Source organism: Capsella rubella, unplaced genomic scaffold, assembly GCF_000375325.1.
Source record: "Capsella rubella cultivar Monte Gargano unplaced genomic scaffold, Caprub1_0 scaffold_2, whole genome shotgun sequence".
Classification (NCBI taxonomy): Eukaryota; Viridiplantae; Streptophyta; class Magnoliopsida; order Brassicales; family Brassicaceae; genus Capsella; species Capsella rubella.
The window spans coordinates 5,962,058-5,987,389 of NW_006238922.1; the positions used below are offsets into that span (position 1 = coordinate 5,962,058).

General features: G+C 39.9%; 2 protein-coding genes and 1 pseudogene across 6 annotated transcripts; 1 reads left to right on the plus strand and 2 right to left on the minus strand.

Moving 5' to 3' along the window:
• Positions 1 to 5,653: 5,653 nt before the first annotated feature.
• Positions 5,654 to 18,955, minus strand: LOC111832059. 5 transcript variants are annotated; one of them, XR_002835189.1, is made up of 5 exons: positions 18,863 to 18,955; positions 18,424 to 18,682; positions 18,097 to 18,334; positions 17,397 to 17,491; positions 16,697 to 17,275 (listed from the first exon to the last, which is right to left on the minus strand). XR_002835189.1 is itself a non-coding variant. In XM_023788311.1 (4 exons), exons 1-4 carry the CDS (start codon positions 18,893 to 18,895, stop codon positions 5,688 to 5,690), a joined length of 597 nt encoding a protein of 198 aa, XP_023644079.1. In that variant the 5' UTR covers positions 18,896 to 18,955; the 3' UTR covers positions 5,654 to 5,687. The 5 variants fall into 5 exon arrangements, 4 of the variants coding, with proteins under 4 accessions (XP_023644079.1, XP_023644078.1, XP_023644081.1 ...); XM_023788311.1 differs by lacking the exons at positions 16,697 to 17,275; positions 17,397 to 17,491 and adding an exon at positions 5,654 to 5,760 and having other exon boundaries at positions 18,430 to 18,682; XM_023788310.1 differs by lacking the exons at positions 16,697 to 17,275; positions 17,397 to 17,491 and adding an exon at positions 5,654 to 5,760.
• A 442-nt stretch (positions 18,956 to 19,397) lies between these two features.
• On the plus strand, positions 19,398 to 21,617 carry LOC17895363 (trafficking protein particle complex subunit 2). The gene is made up of 6 exons (XM_006302918.2): positions 19,398 to 19,515; positions 19,690 to 19,818; positions 20,576 to 20,661; positions 20,747 to 20,808; positions 20,972 to 21,057; positions 21,152 to 21,617. The coding sequence occupies exons 2-6, from the start codon at positions 19,738 to 19,740 to the stop codon at positions 21,242 to 21,244; spliced, it is 408 nt and encodes a 135-aa protein (XP_006302980.1). The 5' UTR covers positions 19,398 to 19,515; positions 19,690 to 19,737; the 3' UTR covers positions 21,245 to 21,617.
• LOC17894246 lies at positions 21,477 to 23,612 on the minus strand (annotated as a pseudogene).
• Positions 23,613 to 25,332: the final 1,720 nt, after the last annotated feature.

The window sequence follows — 25,332 nt, forward strand, 5'->3', positions numbered from 1 at the left end:
GGCACTTTGTGTCAATGAATAGCCCATGAACACACAAGGTATTGATCGATCTTGAAGCTTGTGTGTCGTATACGGTCGGAGCCATGGAAAGCATAAGCTCCCAAAGACTCAAAACTTCAGATAATTTAGTGATTGTTGAAAGAGTTTCTCATACGGTGAGACATTGCCAATGATTGATGTCGGCATGAGATTGATAAGATACACCGCCGTCGCAAACGCATAAGGCCAATATTTTTTCGGGACCCTTGGTGAAGAAGAATCATACCCGTTTCAACTATATGGCGGTGTTTATGTTTAGAGATGTCGTTATGTTCGGGCGTATGAGGAGGTGTAGTAAGATGAGAGATCCCATGTGTGGACAAGAAATCACGCAGCGCCACAAATTCACCTCCATTGTCCGAGAACAACGTCCCAATTTTGTTTTGAAACTTGTTTTCCACCAATGCTTTGAACGCCTTGAACGTTTCTTTGACTTGAGATTTTTGCTTCAGAAGATACATCCACGTGTATCTTGTAAAATGATCGACAATCACCAAATAGTATTTGAAGTTGTCACTTGAAATGAGAGGAGACATCCAGGCATCAGAAAAATATATTGAAGTTGTTTTGTGGAAGTGATAGTGTTTGTATAAAAAGGAAGTTTGTGGCTTTTATTGATAAGAAAATGAGAACAAGGAAAAAGTTTATTTGATGAATCAAAACATGGTAAAGAGAAATTTGAAACAATTGCTTTTAAAATAGGTGGAGAAGGATGGCCAAGTCTTGAATGCCATGAAGGAAGAGAAGCTTTTGGTGAGGGAGAAGCAAATAGTGAAGAGATGGACTGATTTTTCGAAACTGGCCACTCGTATAACTCGTTCTTAGTTGTCCCTTGGAGTAACTGGTCCCCCGTTCTGAGATCTTTCACCTGAAAATGGGCAGGAAAAAATTCCACAGACACTTGATTAGCATTGCACAAGCGGTAAACGGAGATAAGGTTTTTAGCAAGGTCAGGGACATAAAGAACATCATTTAAAAGGAGATTTTTAGAGGGAGTGGGAAGAAAAATGGAACCCGTATGCGAGATTGTGAGACCGGAGCCATCAGCAATAGTAACTTCTTCTCCTCCACTGTAAAGTTGATGAAGAGCAAGGTTATTCAAATCGGTGGTGAGATGATGCGTGGCTCCCGTATCCATAAGCCAGTTGTTGTTTGCATGTGGAGTCATGGCTGCAGCCAAGTTCGCCCTAGGCTGCCACTGAACCGGCGACATAGACGGTTGAATAGGAGAAACGAGCTGAGCACTGGCAAGCTGAAGTTGTGAACACCGACGTGCACTATGACCACGCACTCCACAAAGCTGACATCGCCCTTGATAACCACGAGAGTGTGAAGAGTCCGGACGAAGCTGATACTGCCGTTGTTGTTACCAATTTTGCTGACCTCGACCTTGGCCATATGAGCGAGACGAGCCACGACCTTGACCGCTGTTCTTGTTACCACGGTATTGAGCAGCATTTGCAGATACCGGAATTGTTGGAGACGACTCAACAAGAGTCTTCAACCTCACCTCCTGATTTCGCAATTTCTCTAGAACTTCAGGAAGATAAGGACAACGCTCACGTCCTTCTATTTGGTTCACGACACGTTTGTATTCTCCTGGAAGGCTAGCTAAGATCTTCTCAATTTGATCTTCAGTTGCCATAGGCTGACCTAGATGAGCCAATTGATCAAAACTAATTGTGAGCCCTTGAAAGTACTCTTCCACGGTCTTCTCACCTTTCTTCCAAGCCGTGATTTGTTGCTTCACCTGCTGAACATGTGAACGACTCGGATTAGCATAGATCTCTGTTTGTGTCTGCCAAATTTCAGCGGACGTGGTGGTGTTGGAGAGTAGCGGCTGGACAGAGATGGAGATAGCACCAAGTAGGGCGCTATAGATAAGACGATCTTGTCGGTTCCATATCTTGTACTCCGGATTCGGAGTAGTAACACCAGCAGTGGTGTTAGGGAGCCGTGACAACAATCGTGTTGTCAACATAACCTGTGAGGTCATAGCCATCGAAGAGAGCCTTGACCTGTCGACTCCACATCATGAAGTTGATGCTAGTGAGCTTTGTGACATTCAACATGTTGATGGAGATGATGTTTCGTGATTCAGACACAGCAATAGTTTTACCGGATGATGAAGATATGGTGGCGTGAAGCGTAAAAAAAAAATTAGGTATTTGTTTTTGAAGAAGGTATCGTACGCTCGGATACCATATAATATAGAAGGATGAATGAATATTATTAGAGAGTGAGAGTACATTATATAGAGTTGATATAAGAGAGATTAGGGCTACTCTAGACTATTGTATTTACTTAAGTATCATTTACCTATATATCTCCTATAGATTACTCATGTTAATCAACTTGGTTGTGAAAACATTTATGGTTTCACTTTCCTCCATCTTCAGATTCTCGTATTTCCTTCTCAAACTCTGAAGATTAATCATCTTTACTTGTGAACTTCCTTGGAACTCCATTTCCAAAGCGTTCCAAGCTTCTCTTGCGCTTGATGCGGGTGCAATTCTCGGAAATATTGAATCTGAAACTGTACTTTGAAGGATCTGAAGAGCCATCATATCCTTCATCACTTGCTCATCTCTCTCTTTGATTAACGCCGGTGAATTTTCTGGAGACGCACTCACCGTAACTCCTTTTTCGATAATGTCCCACAACTTTCGTGTTTTCAAGATGGTTATCATCTTAATTTTCCAAAAGCTATAAGACTCACCATCAAAGATTAGGATAACTTACTGCATTGTTGTCTCCATAGCTCTGATACCATGTAGAACTTTGAACTCTCAAAGTTGTTAAGGATCGGACAACTCAGATTTTACTCTGTTTTATGTCTCTCTTCTCTTGTTAGACACTCAACGTATACTCTTTGATATAAACGAAAACCACACACATTTATTAGATACACAAACTGTATTTATAGGTTTTCATGACACACTTTGACTAAGGGACACGTCTCTAGAAGACACCCTAATGTAAAGACACAAACACACACGTAACTGTTTTGTAGTTAACAATTTCTACTCGTGTCTCTTCGGTATGTGATACGAATAGATTATACATAAACCAGTTACTTAACTATATAATATATGACTCTCCTAAGATAATAAAATAACATGAAGACTTGATCACTTCCAACAATCCCCTATATAGTAAAAGAGAAGTAGACTTTTGATATCTCTAAAAATTGACTAAAAATTCCAAATTTGCCATTCAATTAGTTGTGAAGGATAGCTTTTATTGAAATTAGAATGGGTAATTTTCAGAATTTTTACAAATCAAAATCAATTATCCTACCCGTTTGCTAAAGATCCACGTGTCTGTCCAAGTCTTAAAAGGAGTGTGACAGATCGAGTTCGATCCTCGTGGAAAACAAGGCATGTTCGATTTTGTTTATGGGCTTTTACTCTTCATCTCTGATAAATTATAGTAAATGGACCCGGATTTTTAAACGGATCCAGCTTAACAATTCATGTTTTATTATGCATTAATTATTAATTATAAGAAATCAAAACACCTCTTTAATAATAATACCAATGACCTAATATTATTTTCCTCTTCTCTAAAACGCCGTCTTCCAACATTGGACAAGAAGAAAAATAAGAAGAAGAAGAAATATATCTTTGATGATCAATCTATTGACTTTGGTACCAAGGATTTGGATTTCAAGGAAGAGAAGCTAGGAGTTGCAGATTACAAATCCCTCTGATACGAGTTTGATGCTTGCGTTGCGGGTGAGAAAATGGGGTCTGGAGATGTGAGGGCATTGAGTTACTCATGAAGTAGGAGATTTGCTGATTTGGTTTGGAGAAAGTTAAATTCTCATCCTTGGTAGCATGTTTATCTCAACATCAATTCTAATCATTTTGGATGGTGATTTTTAGTTATGTGACTTGAAATATGAAACAAGTTCTCCGCTTTGGGAAACTATGTTACATTAAAAAAAATTGGGGGGGGGGGGTTAATTTGTATGAATGTAAACAAAAGATCGAATCTAAAACTTAACGTTTGAATCCAAGTCCGATTTGATTAGCTTTATAGAAGTAATAATGTTTCATTACACAGTTACACTGAATCTAATCAACACATGAAATTTAGTAAATTACATGCTTGCCCAGGTTCTTTATGGGGCGACAATTGGATTTTGGCGTGAGCGAATACTATAACTGGTATGATTTAACATTCACTTATTATTTGCATATATGTTAAACTTTTTTTTTCAGTCAAACACATATATGTTAAACTTGGATGCATACAATGAAATCAAATGCATGTGTTTTTGATTTCTGCAGCAAGATTCATAGAGAAGCGTGAAGAAAAGCAGAGACGAAAGAAAAAGAAGCAGCAGTGGAATGGAGGTTTTCAAGTTCCTCAACCTAAGAAATTAGAAGAAGACAAAGACAAGTCTACAAAGCTATTGACAAAAATGCAGGAGACCCTTCTTAATATGTGATTTCTTTTCATAAATTGTTAGCTTTTGTTTCTTTTTAATCCTCTTTAAACTTTTCTTTGTGATTGTTATATGATTATAGGAGTACCATGTAATTTATTTACTTCATTAATCGCACAACAAGATAAGGATTTTGTTTCTTCTCTTTCGTTTCACCATGTTCAGTTACTCCATTACAAGTCTATTAAAATTATTAAAGTTAGTTCACTATGTTTTTACTCTGTACTCTCAAGTGATGTTCTTACTTAACACCGCTGCCATAAACCTGGTGTGCAGTAGGTTGCGGAAATTGGTATTTTAGTCAAATTATAAAGGCGTAATGGTAAAAGAGTACATATTTTGTTGTTTCGATTTGCTATTAAAATGTGTTTCAGTTTTTTTTTCTTTCTCTATCTCCCACTTTGGCTTTGCAGATGGAATGTGATCCATAAATCTTAATTCTAGATTTTAATTCAAATTCTAACATGGATTGGAAGCCACTCTTATAAGAAGATTATCCATCTTTTGGGACAGGTTTGTGTATATGGTTGTTTTAGTGTTTGTGTAGATGAGTCTTTTGATTGATAATCACTTACTGCTAGGGTCTTAAGTTACGACTTAATAGTTGAAATATATTTTTTAAAATGGTCTTCCACGAATTTTATTGATGAATAAGTATTGGAACTGATATACAACCAAGGATATAGAAAGGTAATTAACCAGCGGGTGGCTTTAACTGACAACTCTATGTAGAACATGTTCGAAACCTTCCTCTGTGGCACTAGGTTCTTAAATATTTTTCCATACAAAACAAAAACATGCTCCGGAGAAGCTTGGGATCTATGCAGTAAGGATTTAACTCAAAAATTTCTTACCTTAAAACTTCATTTCCAGGAGGCCATCTACCTCTTTTGGCCCATTCGATATCCGTGAGAACTTCATCAATGACCTTCATCAGGGGATGCATTAGATTTTTTTTATTATTATTGTTAGACTTTGTGTTTTCATTATATGCATTCTGCTGGATTTTGACCATCTTTTAAAGCTAAAGGCATGTCCAGAATCTTCTCTTTTATTGTCTTTGGATCTTCTCTTTTACTGTCTTTGGATCTTCTCTTTATTTGTAATAATTATTTTTTATAATGGGTTTATTAAGAAACACTTTTTTCAATTCTCTTAAAATAAAACTATTTCACGTTTAAAATTAGTATTGGAACTATAGCTTAACCAATATAATGGCTCTCCCAGCCTGTCGATGGGAGTGTAGAGTGTAGCTCGGTCGAGTGTACCTGAAATGCAAAACAGACAAGTAGCAAAGGTAGAAATCAGTAAGCGAATGTAATTGAAATAGAAAGAACTTGATCTAGATAGAACTGGAATCTTAAATGGAACAAATAACACTCAAATGGCAGAGGCGCCAAATTGAAACAAGCGTTTTTCGTGTCTTTGAGTTCAATTCCCCAGTGCAATGTAGTACATGAGGTTATCGATCCAAATGGGTGTATTGCAAACAATCAAGATATAGCAGAACTAATCAAGTCAAGCCAAGTAGTTGAAAATTTTGGATTTAGAACTCAAATGCATAAAAGTAAACTACAGAATGATAAACTAAAAAGATCTAAGGACAATACTGAAGTTAAGCTAAAGGATCTAAGAACTACATAAGCAATATTGAAAATGGAAATGAAAGCAAGTAAACAATCAGATAAAGGAAGGTCTTAAGGATGGGCTAATGGGGTGATGAATCCTCTTAATCTCTTGGGGATGCTTAACATTCTCAAATAGATCTAATCCTAGACAATGAACCACTTAACCTAATCAATCCAATCTCTTGTAAAAGAATATCAGATCTATAGCACTTCCTAATCTCAACACTCATTGATGAAACATACTATAGATAGGCATAAATGTCAATCTGATTACTGTCAATCTACTCCTTAACAGCCAATCTCTAGGGTAAGTATATAGATCTCTGGCATTAGTTGATCAGACATTCCATATAACACTTTTTGAGTGTTGGAATGTCTAAGATTTAATCCCACATGGTTAATGAAAAGACTAGCAATTAAATCTCCTAATCCAGAAGGTATCTACCTGAATCTATACTTAAGCATCCCTAGAAACTAAGATTCCTCATCACCTAACCCATCCTCTAAACCCAGAAACTACTCAGATATGGAATTCATCATAAGAACATAAACCCTGAAATCTTTAAATCTTGCATAACTAGATAGATAATAATCCAAGGAGCAAAATAATATAAAGAAGCAACACTAAAAACTCAATAGATCCAAAATATTAAGATTACAAGTTCTGGAAATGTTTGGTGGCTACAGAGAAAAACCCTAATGAAAAATCGATTTTTGGCTTATTGACCCAAGGTCTCTATTTATACTAAGTGCTGGAAGCCCTAAAACAGAAAAAGACAAATTACAAAGTCGGTTTGACAAGAGCTCGGTCGGGTTCATGTTGGGCTCGTTCGGGTCTTCTCTCAGCTCGTCCGAGTCCAACTTCCTCCTCTAGGTTCGGGTGCTTGATCGTGCTCACCTTTGTCGGGCTGCACCTTTCCAGGTTACTGTAACGCCAAGAAGTGTGATGGAAACGGAGTGTGCTACTGCTGTGAATCAGTGGACTACGGTGTCAAGGCAAAATCGAAGCTCTTCTCCAGCATCTAAAGCTCAAGTGGGCTCGGTTGCAAAGCCTATCTCTCCAAATGGCTTTAGAGAGCTGCAAATTGAGGGTGAGGAGGATGTTATCACCAAAGAGAGTGAAAATTTTGCGCTTGTAGACCCCAGTCCTCTGGATAAAAAGGAGGAGGGTGAAGTAGATACAGATTCGGATTCTGAGGTGGCTGAGAATTTGGACCATGGTCTCTCACAAGCTGTTCTTGATACTCAGTCTACAACCGTTTTAAGGGCGCACAATATATGGTCGTCATCGTAGTCGCTCTCGTTGTTCGATCAAGCCTATACCAAAACGGAAAGATACTGGCCCAAAAGGTAATAAGAGAACTTCCTCTCGAAAGTTATGACGTCCTTTTTCGCTTGGAACACACGAGGGTTCAATATGCCTCGCAAACACAATGTTGTAAAAAGTTGGATGCAGCATGTCAAGCTTTCTTTCAGTTGTTTTTTGGAGACTCGGGTGCAGGAAGTCAACTCGCAGTATATTATCTCCTCTACTAAGCCAGGCTGGTCGTACCTCACAAACTATGATCATCACCGGTTGGGTCGAATTTGAGTCTGCTGGAACGATGAGGTCACAATCACTCCAATCCTCTCAAGTGTGCAACACATCACCTGTCTTATTACAATATTAAGTTCAGGAGAAAGGATGTTCTGCAGTTTTGTATACAGTTCCAATTTCGTGGCTGATCGTAGAGTGCTGTGAGGTCATCTTTGTCACCTCAAATCTGTGGTGCTTCAGCCTCTTGTTCCATGGATTGTTCTTGGGGATTTTAATGAAGTATTGGCTTTAACGGATCACTCTAGAGCAGCGGACTATGGTTTCAACATGACGGGGATGGTTGAGTTTCAGAACACTACTTCTTTTGTGATCTTGGGAGTTTGCTTGCAGCTGGCCCCAAATTAACTTGGATAAACAATCATGACGCAAATTCCATTGGGAAAAAATTGACCATGCTCTCGTCACCCTGAATTCGCTAACACAGTTTCCAAATTCTTATGCATCTTTCGAGGCTGGAGGAATTTCGGATCACTCTTGGTGTATCATTCATCTCTCTGCTGCAAATGCGTCTCACCGTAAGCCTTTTAAATTTTTTATTTTTCTGGCCAAACATGAGTTATTTCTCCCTACTGTTGCTCAAGTGTGGTCTGCGGATCCTCCTCTTTTCCATTCTCGGGTTGCACTGTCATTATTCAACTGTAAGCTTAAGAAGCTCAAGTCCCACCTCCCCGAGTTGAACAAGTCCAAGTTTGGGGACCTACCAAAGAAAACTAAAGAGGCTTATGATGCTTTATGTTCGTTGCAAGCTACTGCTCTATCCTCTCCTTCTCCTATGGCGCTTGCTGCCTTATCTCAAGCCACAGATGTCTGGCTGCATCTTTCATCATTAGAGGAACAATTCTTTAAGCAGAAATCTGGAATCAAATGGTTACGCTATGGGGATCAGAACAGTGCCTATTTTCATCGTGTAGCGCAGGAAAATGCTAGTCGTAATGCGATCCGATGTCTCACTTTAGATACTGGGGAGGTCTTAGCAAAGCTTCCTGACATTAAAGTAGAAGCAGCTCGCCATTTCCGTGAGTTTCTCCAGCAGGATGTAAGCGATTTCGAGGAGATCTCTTTGGATTACCTCTTTGGTTTACAAGGCTATAAGTGCACTGAGGCTCGCTGTTTGGGTTTAGTCTCCTCAAAAAATTCTTATGAGATCCAAAAGGCTCTCTTTTCGCTTCCTTCTGGAAAGGCATGTGGTCCAGATGGCTACACCAAGGAGTTTTATATAGCATGGAGTATTATCGGCTACGTTGTTGTCCCTTATTCCTAAAAATCCAGAGAATGCTTCCACAACAATGAAGGACTACCGTCCGATAGCATGTTGTAACATGTTGTATCATCTCTAAAATCCTGGCTAACCGTCTCAAGGCAGTACTCCCGGACTTCATTGCCCCAAATCAAAGTGCTTTTGTGCAGGGTTGGTTACTTATGGAAAATTTTCTTATTGCCACAGAACTAGTCAAAGACTACCACAAGGATTTCATTGCTCCCCGTAGTGCTCTAAAAATTGATATCTCTATGGCGTTCGATACAGTCCAATGGCCTTTTATTATCTCTATTTTTAAGGCATTGGGTTTCCGGAAATTTTTACTAAGTGAATTTATGCCTGCATCTCGACGGCTTCTTTCTCTGTGGTTGTTAATGGGGAGCTAGAGGTTTTTATTGGGAGTAGCAGAGGTATCCGGCAAGGCTGTCCCTTCCCCCCCCCCTTACATTTTTGTGATGGTGCAAAACGTTTTGTCCCAGCTACTTGAATATGCGGCTTTGTCAGGTAGAATTGGACATCATACTCGCTGTGAACAAATTCAGGTCACTCATTTGTCCTTTGTAGATAGCATATTGGTTTTCACGGATGGGTCGCCCTCATCACTACGAGAGATCATGGTTATTTTGGCTGATTACTCGCATTTCTCGGGACTACATGTTAATACAAGTAAATCGACAATCTACGTTGGGGGCCGTGGGAAGCAAACTATGGTTGCAGCTGCTGCTACTTTGGGTATTCCAGAGGAAACTCTTCCTATTCAGTATCTAGGGCTGCCTCTAATTACAAAGTCGATGTTTGCCCATGACTATGCCCCATTGATCGATAAAGTTAGAACTCGTCTACTCTCCTGGACTAGTAAGCATCTCTCTTATGCAGGACGTTGACAACTAATATCCTCAGTTATTTACAGCATTTCAAACTTCTGGTGCTTGGTCATTCGGCTGCCGGCGCGATGTTTTGATGAAATTGAAAAGTTGTGTGCTGCATTCCTTTGGTCGGAAAACTCGCATAATACTGCTGGTGCAAAAGTAGCTTGGGATGATGTTTGTAGGCTGAAACGATTATGTGAGGTATCCCGGGTTTATGCTTACCATTTGATATGGCAGTTGTTCACCCTCTCCGGATCACTTTGGGTAGCTTGGGTTCGGCATAATCTAATGAAGCAAGGTAGTTTCTGGACAGCTCCTAATACAAATTTGGGTTCTTGGGTCTGGCGTAAACTTTTAAAGCTGCGAGAGGAGGTTAAAGGTTTTATTTGGGCAAAGATAGGCGATGGTGAGACAATCTCTTTTTGGTACCACTATTGGTTACCGTCGGGGCGTCTTATCAACAAAACAGGCTTGGGAGGACCTCGAATCTTAGGGGTCCCTCTTCATCCAACTGTTAAGGAGGCGACTGGGCGTCGAGGTTGGAATCTGCGTCGGACTCGTTTGGTTGATTTTTATCCACTCCTGGACCAAATCCGAGCCACGCCTCTTCAACACTCATCCAACGCAAAAAGATAGATTCCTCTGGCAGTCCGGAGGGGGGGGGGGATTTTAGTGATATTTTCTCGTCCAGCCACACTTGACACCAAGTCGGCAGACCTGGACCCTGGTTCCTTGGCATGGTATCATCTGGTTCAGTCAGGCTATTCTGCGTTGTAGTTTCATAACTTGGTTAGCAATGTTGAACCGTCTCTCCACCGGATCTCATATGCGTATATGGGGCCACGTTGTGTCTTTTGTGGGGAGTTGGATGAGTCGCGGGATCACCTTTTCTTTGCTTGTCCATACTCTTTCACGTATTGGTCCTCTCTTGGAGGAAAGCTACTTTGCACGCGATTGACCCCAGATTGGCTCTCCACCGTCGACGCAATCACCACCCTCACAGGTGATGTGAACCGCTCTATGTTGCTTAGACTTTGCTTCCAAGTGGCTGTCTACTCCATTTGGCAGGAACGCAACGCGTGCATTCATGGGTCGGGCTTTTCTCTGCTTCCCCAATTGCTTCGAAACCGTATCACCTCTCTTGACTACTAGAAGAAGCCTCGTCTGCAGCTCCTAATGCAACGATGGCTGATGGTTTGACCGTGACTCTACTTATATGCTCTTACGCCCATGTATTCCATGTTGGTTTTGTTTCTTTTTGGAACTACGATATAGTCACTTGTAAATAACCTTTATCTCTTTATTAATCAATTACACATTTAAACAAAAAAAAAAAAAACAGCATTACCAACTTATTAAAAAAATAAATATGAACTTACAGAATTTCAATTAAAAAATTATATTCAATAAAAAAAATTATATAACACTTTCCAAAAATATATAACGCAACTAACATACATTAAAAATACAATAAAACATATTTTATAATTTTAAGATAAATAAATTAAAAATTAATCTTTTTATAATTAAAATTGTCCCGCGATGTACCGCGGGTTCAAACCTAGTAGGTGATGATGGGTCTGGTCAAAACTAAAAATTAACCCAAAATTAAACAATTGGATACTTCAAAATTGGATATTTAACTGGGTTTGGATATAAATCGGATAATTTCCCAGCCGATTGTATTATTTCCATATCTAGATTTTGAATTTCCTAATATTTCTCTTCCTAATTTAAAATAATAAGTTAAAAACATTTATTACTCTCCTTTCACCTTTATTTGACCTTATTTTAATTAGTTATATTAAAATATATAATATAAATATAGAATAAAAATTCATCTTTTTTAATATGTTGTGATTTGAAATTTTCAAAACGGATATATATTACTGAATTGACAAAGAAAGTATTATTATAAACTTAAAATTTTATTAAAATAAAGTTTGGATATCTAAATCGGGTTGGTTATATATTTTGGTTAAATCTAAGAGGATTGGTTAAATATTTTCATGAAATTTTATATTATACTTTATTGATAGAAAAAAGTGTAAGACATACCACATCGGTTAAATATTTTGTCAATGGTTTTAAATCATTATAAACATGACCAGTATGCTTCTAACTATGAATGAGCATGAAGTTTAACTTATCGGGCTTTCAATTTTAAACTTTTTGTTCGGATTAATAAAGTTATTTGTTTGAGCATATAAATTTTTAAAAAGTTCCAATATATTATAATTGTTAAATGTCTTAAAAGTTTAGAATATTTTAATATTGAAACCTTTAAAATATTCAAAAATAAAATATATAAAATAAAATATTAGAAACAGATCGTAATATTTTTGCAACGGGTCAGAACATGATACACACGGAAAATAGGCTTTTCCATACTTGCAAAATTACACTGAGATGAATTCATACATTGAACTATCGCATGTGTTAAAACATACATGCACTTTTAAATAATTTAAAGTTCAAACCTAAAGTTTCGTTTTTTGCCTAAACAAACAAAAACGTGATAAATGTTTAATTAATTTTGATGTGGCATCACGTGTGCAGTAGTCATGCGGATGTGGAATCCACATGTGCAGAAGTCATGCTAACGTGGAATCCACTTGTACAAGATTGAAAAATTATTGGGAGAATTTTTAAAATACCCCTTTTCCAATATCATTTTTAAAATACCACTCTTGTAAATTTTATCAAAAAGTCACTACAATTTGAAAGTTATCAAATATATATATGTAAGTTTTATATATATAGACACAAATTATCTTTATATATATGTAATTACTATGAAATCCATCGTAATTATGTCGCACTTCCACTCTGGAATAGGAAGACTTTGCAGTAGACCACTTGACACCTGATGCTCAGCCTTCACTAGCTGACACACATCACACTCAGACACCCACTTAACCACGTCTTTTTTCATCCCAACCCAATGGTAGTACCTCTCCAGGTCTCTGTACATCTTGGTCGATCCTGGATGAACAGAGAACATGCTCGCATGAGCGTCACTTAGAATCTCACAAGAATAGTCCCGCTGGCTGCAACCTTATACTATGAATATGTATCCTTATAAGCATTAACCAGCCTTGCATCATTTTCCTGAGCCGCCCTAACTATGGTCAGAAGATCTGCTCGGCTAGCTGCCTCTAACCTAGTGACTCTTGAGAAGTAGCACACAAACGCAGAGTGCTAATCTCTCCCAACAAGGTCTTCATATCCTGTCCTCTAGCTGAAACCACTTGCTTCCTACTCAAGGCATCTACAACCAAATTAACCTTACCGGGATGGTAAGCTATCTCCAGGTCATAGTCTGCAACCAACTCCATCCACCGCCTCTGTCTTAAATTCAACTCAGGCTGCGTGAATATGTACTTCAGGCTCTTATGATCTCTAAACACCTGAACTTTCGCCCCATACAGATAGGATCTCCTAATCTTTAGAGCGAAGACTACCACCGCCATCTCCAAGGCTTAAGTAGGGTAGTTGCCCTCATTCTTCCGCAACTATCGCAAAGCATATGCAGTCACCTTACCCTACTGCATCAACACACAACCCAAAACAACTCCCGAAGCAGCTGTGTACAACATATACGGCTTCCCATGTTATGGTAAAGCCAAGATCGGCGTACTCGTCAACATCTTCTTAAGCTTAGCAAAACCCTGCTCACACTCAGGAGTCCACACAAAAGGAATATCCTTCCCCGTCAACTTGGTTATCGGTTGAGCTGTGCTTGCAAAACCCTTCATGAACCGTCTGTAGTACCCCGCCAATCCCAGAAAACTCCGGATTTTCATGGCATTCTGCGGTCTAGGCCAATCTCTAATAGCCTCAATCTACTCTGGTACCACAAAAATTCCCTCTACAGACACATTATGAACTAGAAAACACATCTCTCTCTCTGCTAGAAACAACACTTGCTCAGCTTAGCATACAACTTCTGCTCCTGCAACTTCTCCAAAACCGCCCTCCAGTGCACCTCGTGCTCCTCTAGACTTTTAGAATACACCAGGTTAACGTCGATGAAGATGATAATGAACTCATCCAGAAACGACTGGAAAACACTGTTCATCAGCTTCATGTACGCCGCAGGTGCATTTGTCAATCCGAAAATCATCACCATGAACTCATTATGCCCATATCTCGCCTTGAACACCATCTTACGGATATTCGCCTCGTCAATAGGAATCTGATGGTACCCCGACGCCAAATCATTTTTAGAAAACTACGTAACTCTCCTCAACTGCTCCAACAGCTCATTAATCTGCTGTAGAGGACACTTGTTCTTCACTGTGACTTGGTTAAATCCCCGGTAATTGATGCAAAGTCAAAAACTCCCATCCTTCTTCTTCACAAACAGCACTGGTGCTCCCCACGGTGAAACACTAGGACAGATGAAACCCTTACTAAATCCTCCAACTGCTTCTTCAGCTCAGCCATCTCTGCTAGAGCCATCCGGTACGGAGCCTTAGACAACGGCGTTGTCCCGGGTTCTAACTCAATCATGAAGGGATCAGGCCGAGATAGTGGTAACCCCTTCAACGACTGAAACACGTCCTCGAACTCCTGAACCACCCGGATCTTACTCACCGATACCTCTCCGACAATCTCTGGCATCACTATCATCGCCAAGTAGGCTTCCCGCCCCTTTTTAATCTGCTTCTCCACCTACATCGCCGATATTTCTAGAATCCCCGAAATCGGTCTCACACCCTTGTAATACAACTTCGGTCCAGACCGCTTGAACTAGACTCTCCCGCGGTGACAATCCAGATAATATTTATGCCGAGCCAACCAATTCATGCCAAGAATCACATCATATAGCTCCACCAGACTAATATACAGATTCGCCGGCATTGACTCTCTCGCAATCTGAACCGCTAACAAAGCGCCTCCTGCGACTCTAACGGCTCCAAAATAACCACCCGGATCTCCTTGCATATTACCACCCACCGTGCACTCTGGGGTAATGAAGCTATTCGTAGCTCCAGAGTCAAACAACACGTGGGACGAGAACCCGTCCACCAACAGGGCCCTTACACAAACCCTTACACTAAGAACCCCCAACCCCACAATCACTTAAAACAATTCTAAACCGATAGAAAGTAAACAAACTGAGTCTTAGAATTAAACCTGTGATCTGTCAAACGTTGCATGGCTCTCCCGTCTCCATAGTCGAGTAGAACCGCGGTCCTTCGATCTATGCAATTGGCGGTGCTCCCAGCTAAGCCATAGACTGAACCCACGGTTACATTTCCAGTTACACTGCCGGCTGCACCCACTGCTACACCCCCGGCTGCTCGTTCTTCTTCCGACAGATCGTTAGCTCGTGATCCATGCTTCTGCATCTAAAGCATCTCCGACAACCCTGACATGTCATGGAACCATCATCCCACTTCCTTTTCTATCCCTGAGCATGCTTGCCGCCCCTGCTCAGAACCGACTACGAGTGGAACTTCTTTGGCTGCACCGACGGATTAGGAACCTCAGCTCGTCCTCAATACCCCACTGCCACCTCGACCAACTCCACACGCGACCGGTAGGTTTGTACGTTGCATCGCACTTTCATGTCATGGTTGAGACCCTTCATGAACCGACGCACCTGCATCTGCTCCGGATCTCACTCATGTCGTGGTTATTACCTTTTATGAACCGACACACCTACATATGCTCCGGATCTCTCACATGACCCGAGTACACCAACAGTCTGCTAAACTCTGAGTCGTATAACTCCATGTGGTCCAATGCCTCTGCTAGGACATACTTGACATTAAACTCTGACAAGAAATCCTCCAACATCATCAATCCCTGCTCCCTCTTGGCCAGCACACTCTTCCACAACAAGTGTGCATCACGAGCCAAGTAGTGAGCCCTTAGGTCCATCCGGTACGCCTCTGGGTACCTCATCGACTGGAAGTACCGCTCCAATCTTACCTGCCACTCATCCACTACAACCGGATCGGAACCCCCAAAGAACATGGATATTCCGAACCGCTACAGCTGCTCCATCATCCACAGATAGTACGGCTGCTGAACAACCAAACCTATTCCCTCTGGCTGCACAACCCTGACACTGGGCTGCACACCGGGATCACCTGGCTGCACGCCAAGCCCACCTGGCCCAACATGTTACACTCCCGCCACCCCTGGCGGTCCACCGTTCCAAAAGTTGCGTCAGCAGATCCGCAATACGATCATTCTGACCTTGGGCCTCACCTGTTGGAACACTCCCAACCGGGTTCCAGCCACACCAGTACTGTCTCCAGGCAAGCCGGCTCTAAAGGCACTCACACTGGCATCGCCCAAAGATCCTTCCTAATACGACTGAGAATCGCTGACATGCTCGTCCACACTCATGTTGCTACCCGAGGCAACACCACGCCCCCTACCGCGACCAAGCCCACGGCAACGACCACGACCAGCAGCTCCACCTCTAACAATTTGCACTAACAACAGAAGGCTAAGTACAGTTGAACATTAATCCACAAAACACATAACTTACCATGGAATCTTATTGAAGGCTCGAAAGAATGATCTAGGTCCCCATGCCCACATAATTGATTAAACACATAAAATCACATCATCATATCTCATCAACGAAACTCACACATCAGATCAAAACCACCCGTTTTACCCAGTCCTAGAACCTAGGGGCTCTGATACCAAATTGAAAAGACCCGGCCTAGTTTTTTTTTTATCATGCAAACCGGATTAACCCAATTAAAACCATCTCAACTAGCGAAACCGGACTAAATCAATTTAAACCATCCAATTCCAATGTTAACTAGTTAACCAACAATTCCAATTTAACCAATCATAAACAATAACCAGCAAAAGACTTAACCAAACAATCCAAGTAATTCAATTGCAATATTAAACCAGCATTCCAACAATATTCAAACCAGTCATTATCCAGAAATAGAAAAGCATCCTAACATGTTTCTAGATTCCAGACTAACAACCTAACAAACAACCTAACAATACAATAACATAAAATCACGACACAACCAGCGAGTCCCCATATCATTATTCTCTCCTCCCCATGATTCCACGATCACACATTTCCTTTACATGCATCACAAAAAGAGATGCATAAGTATTTCATAAATACTTAGTGAGGCATTCATCCCCACAAATTGCTATAATACACAAGCAGCATAATTCACATCCAAGCAATAACCAACAATCATAAAATGACAATACAAATGACCACATAATCTGACATGACGAGTAGTGTCGATCGACACTCGCAACTTGTGTCGATCAACAATCGCGATCATCCTCCTGATACAAAAGATTGGTATCGATCGACACACACCACTGGTGTCGATCGACACCGATGCCCCAACATCACTCCAATCGTTTCTCATCAACGGATCTGCTCCTCCAATCAATCCATGGCCGAATATATACTCCACAAGACTTGTCCAGAGGCACCACAACACAAGAAACACGCATACAAACAAAGAAAATCAATCAACAACCATAGAAATAACCAAAACATGACTCAAACAACATAGATAAGCCTAGGTTCTGCACTCACCTCTTAAACAAGAAAGTACAGCAACGAACAGGGGCTGACAGGGGTGAAAACAAACTCCTCAGACACCAAACACCACGGATCTAACTTCCTTTAGCCTAGAACCACCAAGAAACAGCCTCAAACCTCTCTCAAACCTCATAAAACCTCACTGGAGAACTTACAAACTTTTAGAGCTTTTGAGCAAAACAAAAAACAGCAGCTGAACAAAACAAGTCGACTTTTCTCCTTTAAAAAGTCGAGCCCTAGGTTAAACTAATCCCAAACCACTTGATTTTGCAATTAAATTCAAATCGGTCTAACTGAAAAATGTTGGTGTCGATCGGCACTACCCATTTCCGAACATGAGTGTTACAAGGCATATATTTATAGTAGGGGGAAAATTGATTCGATTGTAACCTATCCCGGAAAAAACTTGATGATCAAGTTGCATAGATTATATAAGATCTTTAGAATAAATTACGTATTTCCTTTTGAGAAATACATCTGTTAAGTAATATTCTAACGAGTAAGAGATATTGTACTTGAAATGCAAATGTTAATATTGTGATAGCTATGTAACTGGGAAAGAGATATTGTTACTTGAAATGCGATTGGTGGGTTATTATTAAAGAGATGTTATTTAGAAACGAAGTTAATGCGTTGTTGATAGTTAGGCAATTTGTTAGGTGATTTTTTTTTGTCATCATAAATATAAGATTACCTCAAATGAGCCAATTCGGAGGACAGTTGTTCAAGCTGCCAGATACGAGGGAGCATAAGGAGAAGGGACTTCATATCTTGGCGACGAGGATTCACGCAGTGACCGATCACCGCCTTGGAGTAGCCTTCAATCAAAGCAGCATTCTCAAAAAACGGAACTTTAATCTTCCTCTTAGGAACTGAGGCCACCATCTTCTTGTTAGAACCGGAACGAAGCAAAAGGCTTTGAGACATGGCGACTAAAAAAAGTGGAAACAAAGGAACACCGCAATGAGGCAAAGAGAAAAGCAAGAAAAAAAAGCGAGAATGAGACAAGGGATAGAAAGACCGTGACGAGCCAATTTGTAGCTCTTGCGTTTCCTTAACCATTCGAATCCTTGATTGATATGCTGAGTGATTGCCGGCATAATAACCTTCCAAAAACCTTCGTGAATCGCCATCAAATCTCCCCATAATCCACCGAAAACAAGGCTCAAATCATGAGGATATAAATCTTTCAAAGAAGACTGAATCGGATACTCCCAAATCTCATCGATTCCTTGGGAATACTCCCTTTCTCTTCCGCAATCACCGGTCCCCTCGAGCCACTGATAAACCGAGAAACAGCCAATTACATACACAAAGATGGAAACTTGATCTCGAAAACACTCCAAAAACTCTTGCCATAACCCATAAGATCCCGTATCGATTATTAAAATTCAAATCACCATCCCCTTGAAATCCTTTCTTCCCTTATGAACATCCCACCAGAAGATACAAGATCTAACCGAATTTGTCGAATCCAAAACCCGAAATCTCATCCCCAGGGCAAACCTTAGGGTAGCTGCGCCGTCGCCTTCCACGAGAGAGAAAAGATCATTTTTTTAATCCTAGTAACATATTTTGTTAGGTGATTTATTTTTCGAAAAATCATGATTATAGAATAGAAAGGTTTTGTTTGTAAAGAAATATTTTCTATGGCAATCTATATTAAATAAACAATCGGAAACGACACAAATTAGAGATAACATGGACCCATTCGGTTTACGTGGGCTTGATGAAAAATTAAATAATAATAGCTATTTGGCCTTTCGTTAAAAACGTTTTAGTTTTGGTTGAAAAATCCATAAAACTAAAATCGGGTTGTAATTATTGCTTTCAAACTATCGATTAGGCTTTTTGTCTCATATCCATATATGTGTGTGACTAATTAAGCTAAACCAGCAGAATTCTTGATCGGCACTAACGTGAGGCCCAATAACCATGGGCTTTTTAACCATCCAAATATTTAATTTCAATGGCAAAAAAAAACACGGTTGTTGTTCTTGTTCGAAAACTCTGAAAATTTCTGGGCGTTAATGTAAAAATCTATCAAACCTCTTTCTCTTCTTTCAATCCTTGGATCTTTGCTAATCAGTAATCAATCAATTATCTTTTTGAGGTAAAGCTTCTCCGAACGTATCTAAAGGATCTGTTTCGATCCTTGTCGTAATTACAGCGCAATCGTAATTGTTCCGTGAATTGTTAGTTGGATCTGAGTGAAGTATTCGATTTTGATTGTCTTATAAGAGCCAAAATGAATCGTGAAATTTACATCTTTTGTTGTTATTTTCAGGAGGAGACTCAGGATTTAGTTTCTTCTTCGATTCGGGGATTTGATTGAATGGCTAACACTGCTTGTTTTATAATTGTGGGTCGGAATGATATTCCCATCTATGAAGCTGAAGTTGGATCTGCTGCCAAAGTACATTTCTCTTTTCTCTTTCTGTTTTAGAAACAATGAATCGTGCTAAATTATTCAAATTTGTAGCACAATGTTCCTTCATAGTTTTAACTCTTTGAAACAGAAGAGGTGCAAATGTAACTTAGCTGAATCAATTTGATTAATCACTGTGGTTTATTTAGCTGGTGATGTGAATAAGGTTTGATATTTCCCTTGTTTAAGTTATTTTTGGTCGAGGAACGTTTCACCCATGAGTCGAGTAGGCCTTGTTCAAACGAGATAATTCTTGAAACGTAGATTTTTCTATTGCTGATTACATGACTAATCGGTTCCTGCTCTATCATATGTTGTTGCTGATGAGAACATAACTGGTTAATCGGAGTAAACCGACATTATCTATGTAACCGGTAGAATTGAGATCAAGTTGTCTTTGCTTATCCTAAATTAGTAGGATTACATCTCCACTTAGTCACGTATCTTAACTGTAGATTTAGTGAGTAGTTTCTTTCTTCTATTTTGTGTATTTAAACATCATCGATTAGTAAATGAAAGGGGACTTGGAAAAATTGACAAAACAGAGTTTATCTCTTTGGTTACTTGTTCATGTGTTAGACATAACACATCTTTTTGGCTTTGAGGAGGGACCATTCTATCAGTTGCTCTGTTTTCTTGTCTTCTCATCTATAGCTGGTAGATATATAAGTTTCAACTATGATAGCAATTGGTATGTGGTCTTCTTGATAAGTTTCACTTACACCATTCTCTATTTATGTGGTAGAGAGAAGATGCTGCTCAGTTGCACCAATTTATATTACATGCAGCTTTAGATGTTGTCCAAGATCTAGCATGGACTACTAGTGCCATGTAAGTAAGGTCGTCCCTTGTGAAATTTTTCTATCATGTTTGAAGGATGACTCATCTCATTATCTTATTATTACTATCTCTTCAGGTTCTTGAAGTCTGTTGACAGGTTTAACGATCTGGTTGTGTCAGTCTATGTTACAGCAGGCCATATCCTTTTTTACCTTGGAACTAATTACTAATTTAGACCCTTTGAGTTCTAGTTCAAATAAACTGATGATTCAATCGCCTAAATATAGTGTCAGATTGGTATGTTGACTTTTGTGCTTTACAGATTCATCTTCAGTTTATATCTTCCTTAATTAATCAACACATACCCGCCTCATGCTCCTTCATGATTCTCGCAACGAGGATGGCATCAAGAGCTTCTTTCAGGAGGTGCATGAGCTTTATATAAAGGTAAAGTTTTCTTGATTAATGAATTTGCAGCTGTTGGTTATGTCCTGATTCGTTGGTTTCGTCACCATCGTTAAAATTGTTTTTGTTGATGCAGATTCTTCTGAATCCCTTGTATCTGCCGGGTTCGCGGATAGCATCGTCACATTTTGACACCAAAGTACGTGCACTTGCAAGAAAGTATCTGTAGAGAAGACAGAGAGATTTCAGTGCTCAGTTTGCTTGTATCCATACGTTGTTTCTCTTTTATCTTCTCTCTGAGAAACGCAGTAAGAGTGACTTAAAGTTCTGATCTAGCATGTGAGAACTTGCAGTGAGAAAAGTATATCTAGGAAAAGGGTTCGTCAACCGCCCCGGCCAGTCTTCATCGAGAAGAGTATGAAACAAAGGCTGGGGTAAGTAATAAGATCATGCATGGCACAATGTATCTTTGCTTCTTCTTCTGGTTCTCTCTAATGTACACTGCAAGAACCACTTTTGGTCTCAGTGATTGTGACAAGGCAGCTATTATTTATATACAATGGTAGAAGTCGGCATCAATAAAAGCTGAAGATATGCAACTATGGAAACCTGATTAATCAAAAAATTTAAGAAAAGGTATATAAAGATTTGATTTTTCATCAGGAAAGCATTCTTTTGCATCAACAAACTTGAATTTCTAAGATCTAACATCAAAGCAAACTATCACATTAGACCAGTCACCGTTCTCTTCAGCAGCAGCATGAGGATGTTGAGCTAAGTAATACAATACCCCATTGATGCATAACTGCATATATTTTTACACCAACGAAAAGGATAATGGGTCAAGGGACACTGAATCACATAAACTAGGCGTATTTGTTTTCCCAGTGCGAAACCGAACCGAACCAAAACGGTTTTTTCGGGTGGGTTACGGTTCGGATATTCGGTTCAGTGTTTTTTCCCGGGGGTAACCACATTTTTCACAAATTAATTTCAGCAGATTCTTGCATGCAAAGTCACATATTCTTACGAATTTCATAGCAGAATGACTTCGTGGAAAAAAAGACATCATGCATGCAGTTTCGCTCATATATAATATAATGGACTGGTTCTAATTTTTTTTTTATCAATTTTCTATGTAGTGTAATATAAAGTGGTTATGTAAATTATTTAGTTTAACGTGAAAGGGGTAAATAAAAAAGAAACATATTGCTGATGAAATGATGAACTGAAAACAAAAACAAAAACAAAGTGAAGAAAGACAACACTAATTAGTCTAACTAGTCTAGTGTTGCCTTAATGTAAAACAGCAGCTACGTACTTCTTTGTAAGCAAAGTAGTTCATTCATCAAGTATTGTTGACTAGATACTCCAAAGTGCCAACAATTTATCGGTGTAACCGGTTAGTAACCCATCACTAACCAAAACCTCCTTCAATTTGGAGTGGTTCCTCCTCACTAGACTCCCTATCTTGCTATCTTGGTCCATCACCGATGTGATTGCAACACTCAAGCTCTCCTTCGAGAACCATCCAGTTTCTTCTCTTTCCACTTCCACTGAAACCTTGAGCTCTTCACTCATCAATCTTGTGTTGAGAACTTGATCAGCTAAAAATGGAAGCAATACAATTTGGCAATCACTCATTAGAGATTCCCACCTTGACCCGAATCCACAATGGCTCACAAAATAGCCTACTGATGGATGAGCCAATATTCAATAGTTGTTGCACCCATTCTCCCCAAACCACTCCACGACCTTTTACTCTCTCTTCGAACCCTTTTGGTAACGCTTCTTGAATTGTCTTTGGGCCTTTTGGTGGCTTTATGCTACAAAAAACGGTAAACCTGTTAGCTCTATTCCTAAACATAGTTCTTGGAATTGGTCTTTCTCTAGATTAGTGTTTTGACTTCCCAATGCACAATACACTACAGAGCCTTTACCAAACCTGCTCAACCAATGATTCCATTTAGCTTCAAGGGGTTTACTCTTGTCTTGCTCAGGAAGCATTGGACCAGATAAGAGAACCTTTTTTATGGTATTGGCTCTCGATGTAGTCGTAGAAATTACCCTCGATGTCTTTGCATGTCCTAATATAAATGAAATCACAATTCATAAGACCTGTGATGAGTCGATGAGAAAATCTCTTGTAGAATACAGAGAAAGACAACAAGGCGTGAGCGTCATGTTCGCGGTACAACAACTTTGATGAAGTATAACCAGGTGGAGGAACTCCTAGTTCACCACCTTGAACAAAGTCATGAGCAATAGATGTAGCTGATATTACATTGACCCAACAAGCAATATCGAACAAGATCACGTCAGGACACAAGGCAAGAACCGCGGTTTCAACTTGACCGCGTGTGAGATCTATAGCTGGAGGCAAGAACTTCCACAACAAGATGGGTATATCCGAGAAAGTCTCGGCTCCAGGAGGAAAACCATCAACGTGAGGAATAGTAAGAGGATGAAAGATGATGCTCTCTGGAAAGAGATTGAGATGTTCAAGTTGCTTTTGAGCTTTCTTGGGAAGCAAGTATGGAAGTCATATGACCAAAAGCAAACCATGGGAACATAAATGTATGGAAATTTTGGCCCATTTTGTAAGTCTTGAAAGAGTGCTAATTAAAAGAATAAAATTTATATGTTGTATTTGCAATCATAAGGATTTTTGCTTTTTTCTTCTTTTCGCAAAAGATTGCTTAGAAGTCTTGTGATGACTCTTCTGCTCACATAAACATCCTTATATGTAGTTTGCAAAGTGAAAATGTGTGAAAGGTGCTTTTAAATATGGGAACGTTGCTTGATAGCACCGTTTGTATGTGTTTGCTTACAAAATAAGACCCTTTGTGGATGAGGTGCCGTTTTTCAATGTTTTTGGCACTGTAGCCGAGTTTTTAGGACGATAATAATCTCACATGTTGAAGGAAAATACATAGAGTCTTAACTAAATGGAAACTAAAGAACTTCCTTAAAAATAGATCTGAACCGTTCGTTATAAATTTAGTTGGCATAGATCGTGCGGCTGATAATTGGGAACACCTGTGTGGATAAGGAAAAGTAGAAAAGTGTTTGTTTGTGGATGCTCCCGAACAGCCGACATGTCTGATTCAAAGGTTTTTCCGTGGATACATGAATCCAAAGTTTATTTTGCAGTTGTGGATTCGAAAGTTTTGGAAACTAACTATGCTATATTTTTTGGATTAGGTTGGTTTCGATGGACATTGTATTGTTCTCTGTGGAGAGTGGTCTAGTTCCTTGGATGGTATTTGGAGGTTTGAAGTGGACAAGTATTTGGTTTCGCGAGCGGTGTCGGTGTCGGAGGGGATGTCTCTCGGAGACTTTGAAGATGCTGTCGTCTCAGAGTTTAATGTCGGCGTGAAAAAGGCTAGTTTCAGCTTCTGTCCACCCAACAGTATGGAGTTCACGACAGGGGCGAGAACCCCTCCGGTTCTGGTCACTACCTCAAGTGGGTTGGACTATTTCAAGAGTCTGTTCTGCAACAACAAGTGCTTGAACATGTTTGTTAAGTTTGGGGAATACCAAAAAAGAGGTGTGGATATAGCAACCGGGAATGCAGAGTCTGAGTGTGGCATGAAGAGAGGATGCGGGAGCTACTCTTCTGGTAAGAGTTCAGGTGGAAGTGATGATGATTTATAAGATATTCTTCTTACATCATCTACTCCTGCTACGTCTACACATGCTTCAAAACCACTTGAAATTCTTACTACGCAAACTGATGCGGATCTACTAGATGATATTGAGGAGCTGGTGAGAGAAACGAAGGAAGATGGGGAGATTTGTGGTGGTAGTCAGGAAGTTGGAGATGAATGGGATGAAATGGAGGGGGTGGAACCAGAAGAAACTGATGTTGTGGTGTCTCCTAGAGGTTATGATAGAGAGTTCTAGGGAAATTTCATTGGAGATGATTATGGTCGGACAGACCCAGTTGAGGTAATGTGGAGCTCAAATGACCGTTTTGATGAAAGTGTGAATTTGAATGGAGATTTCCACTTGGAAAAGGAGGAAGATGGTAAGCGTGATGTTGGATATCCACCTTGTGGAAAATGGACAACACCTTCGAGAGAGGGATAAGGTGCTCCGATTGGTGAGAGCAGTGGGCAGAGGACGACACGTCATGTTGAGAAACGTAAGTTAGAGGAGATAGATGATGAGGAATTTGATATTGCACCGTTGTTTGATGATACAGAGTATGTGAGGGAAGACATACCGGATCTTGATTGCGATGATGACGAGAGAGGGATATATAAGGGCAAAGTATTCGCAAGTAAGGAGGATTGCCAAATAGGGATAGCTATA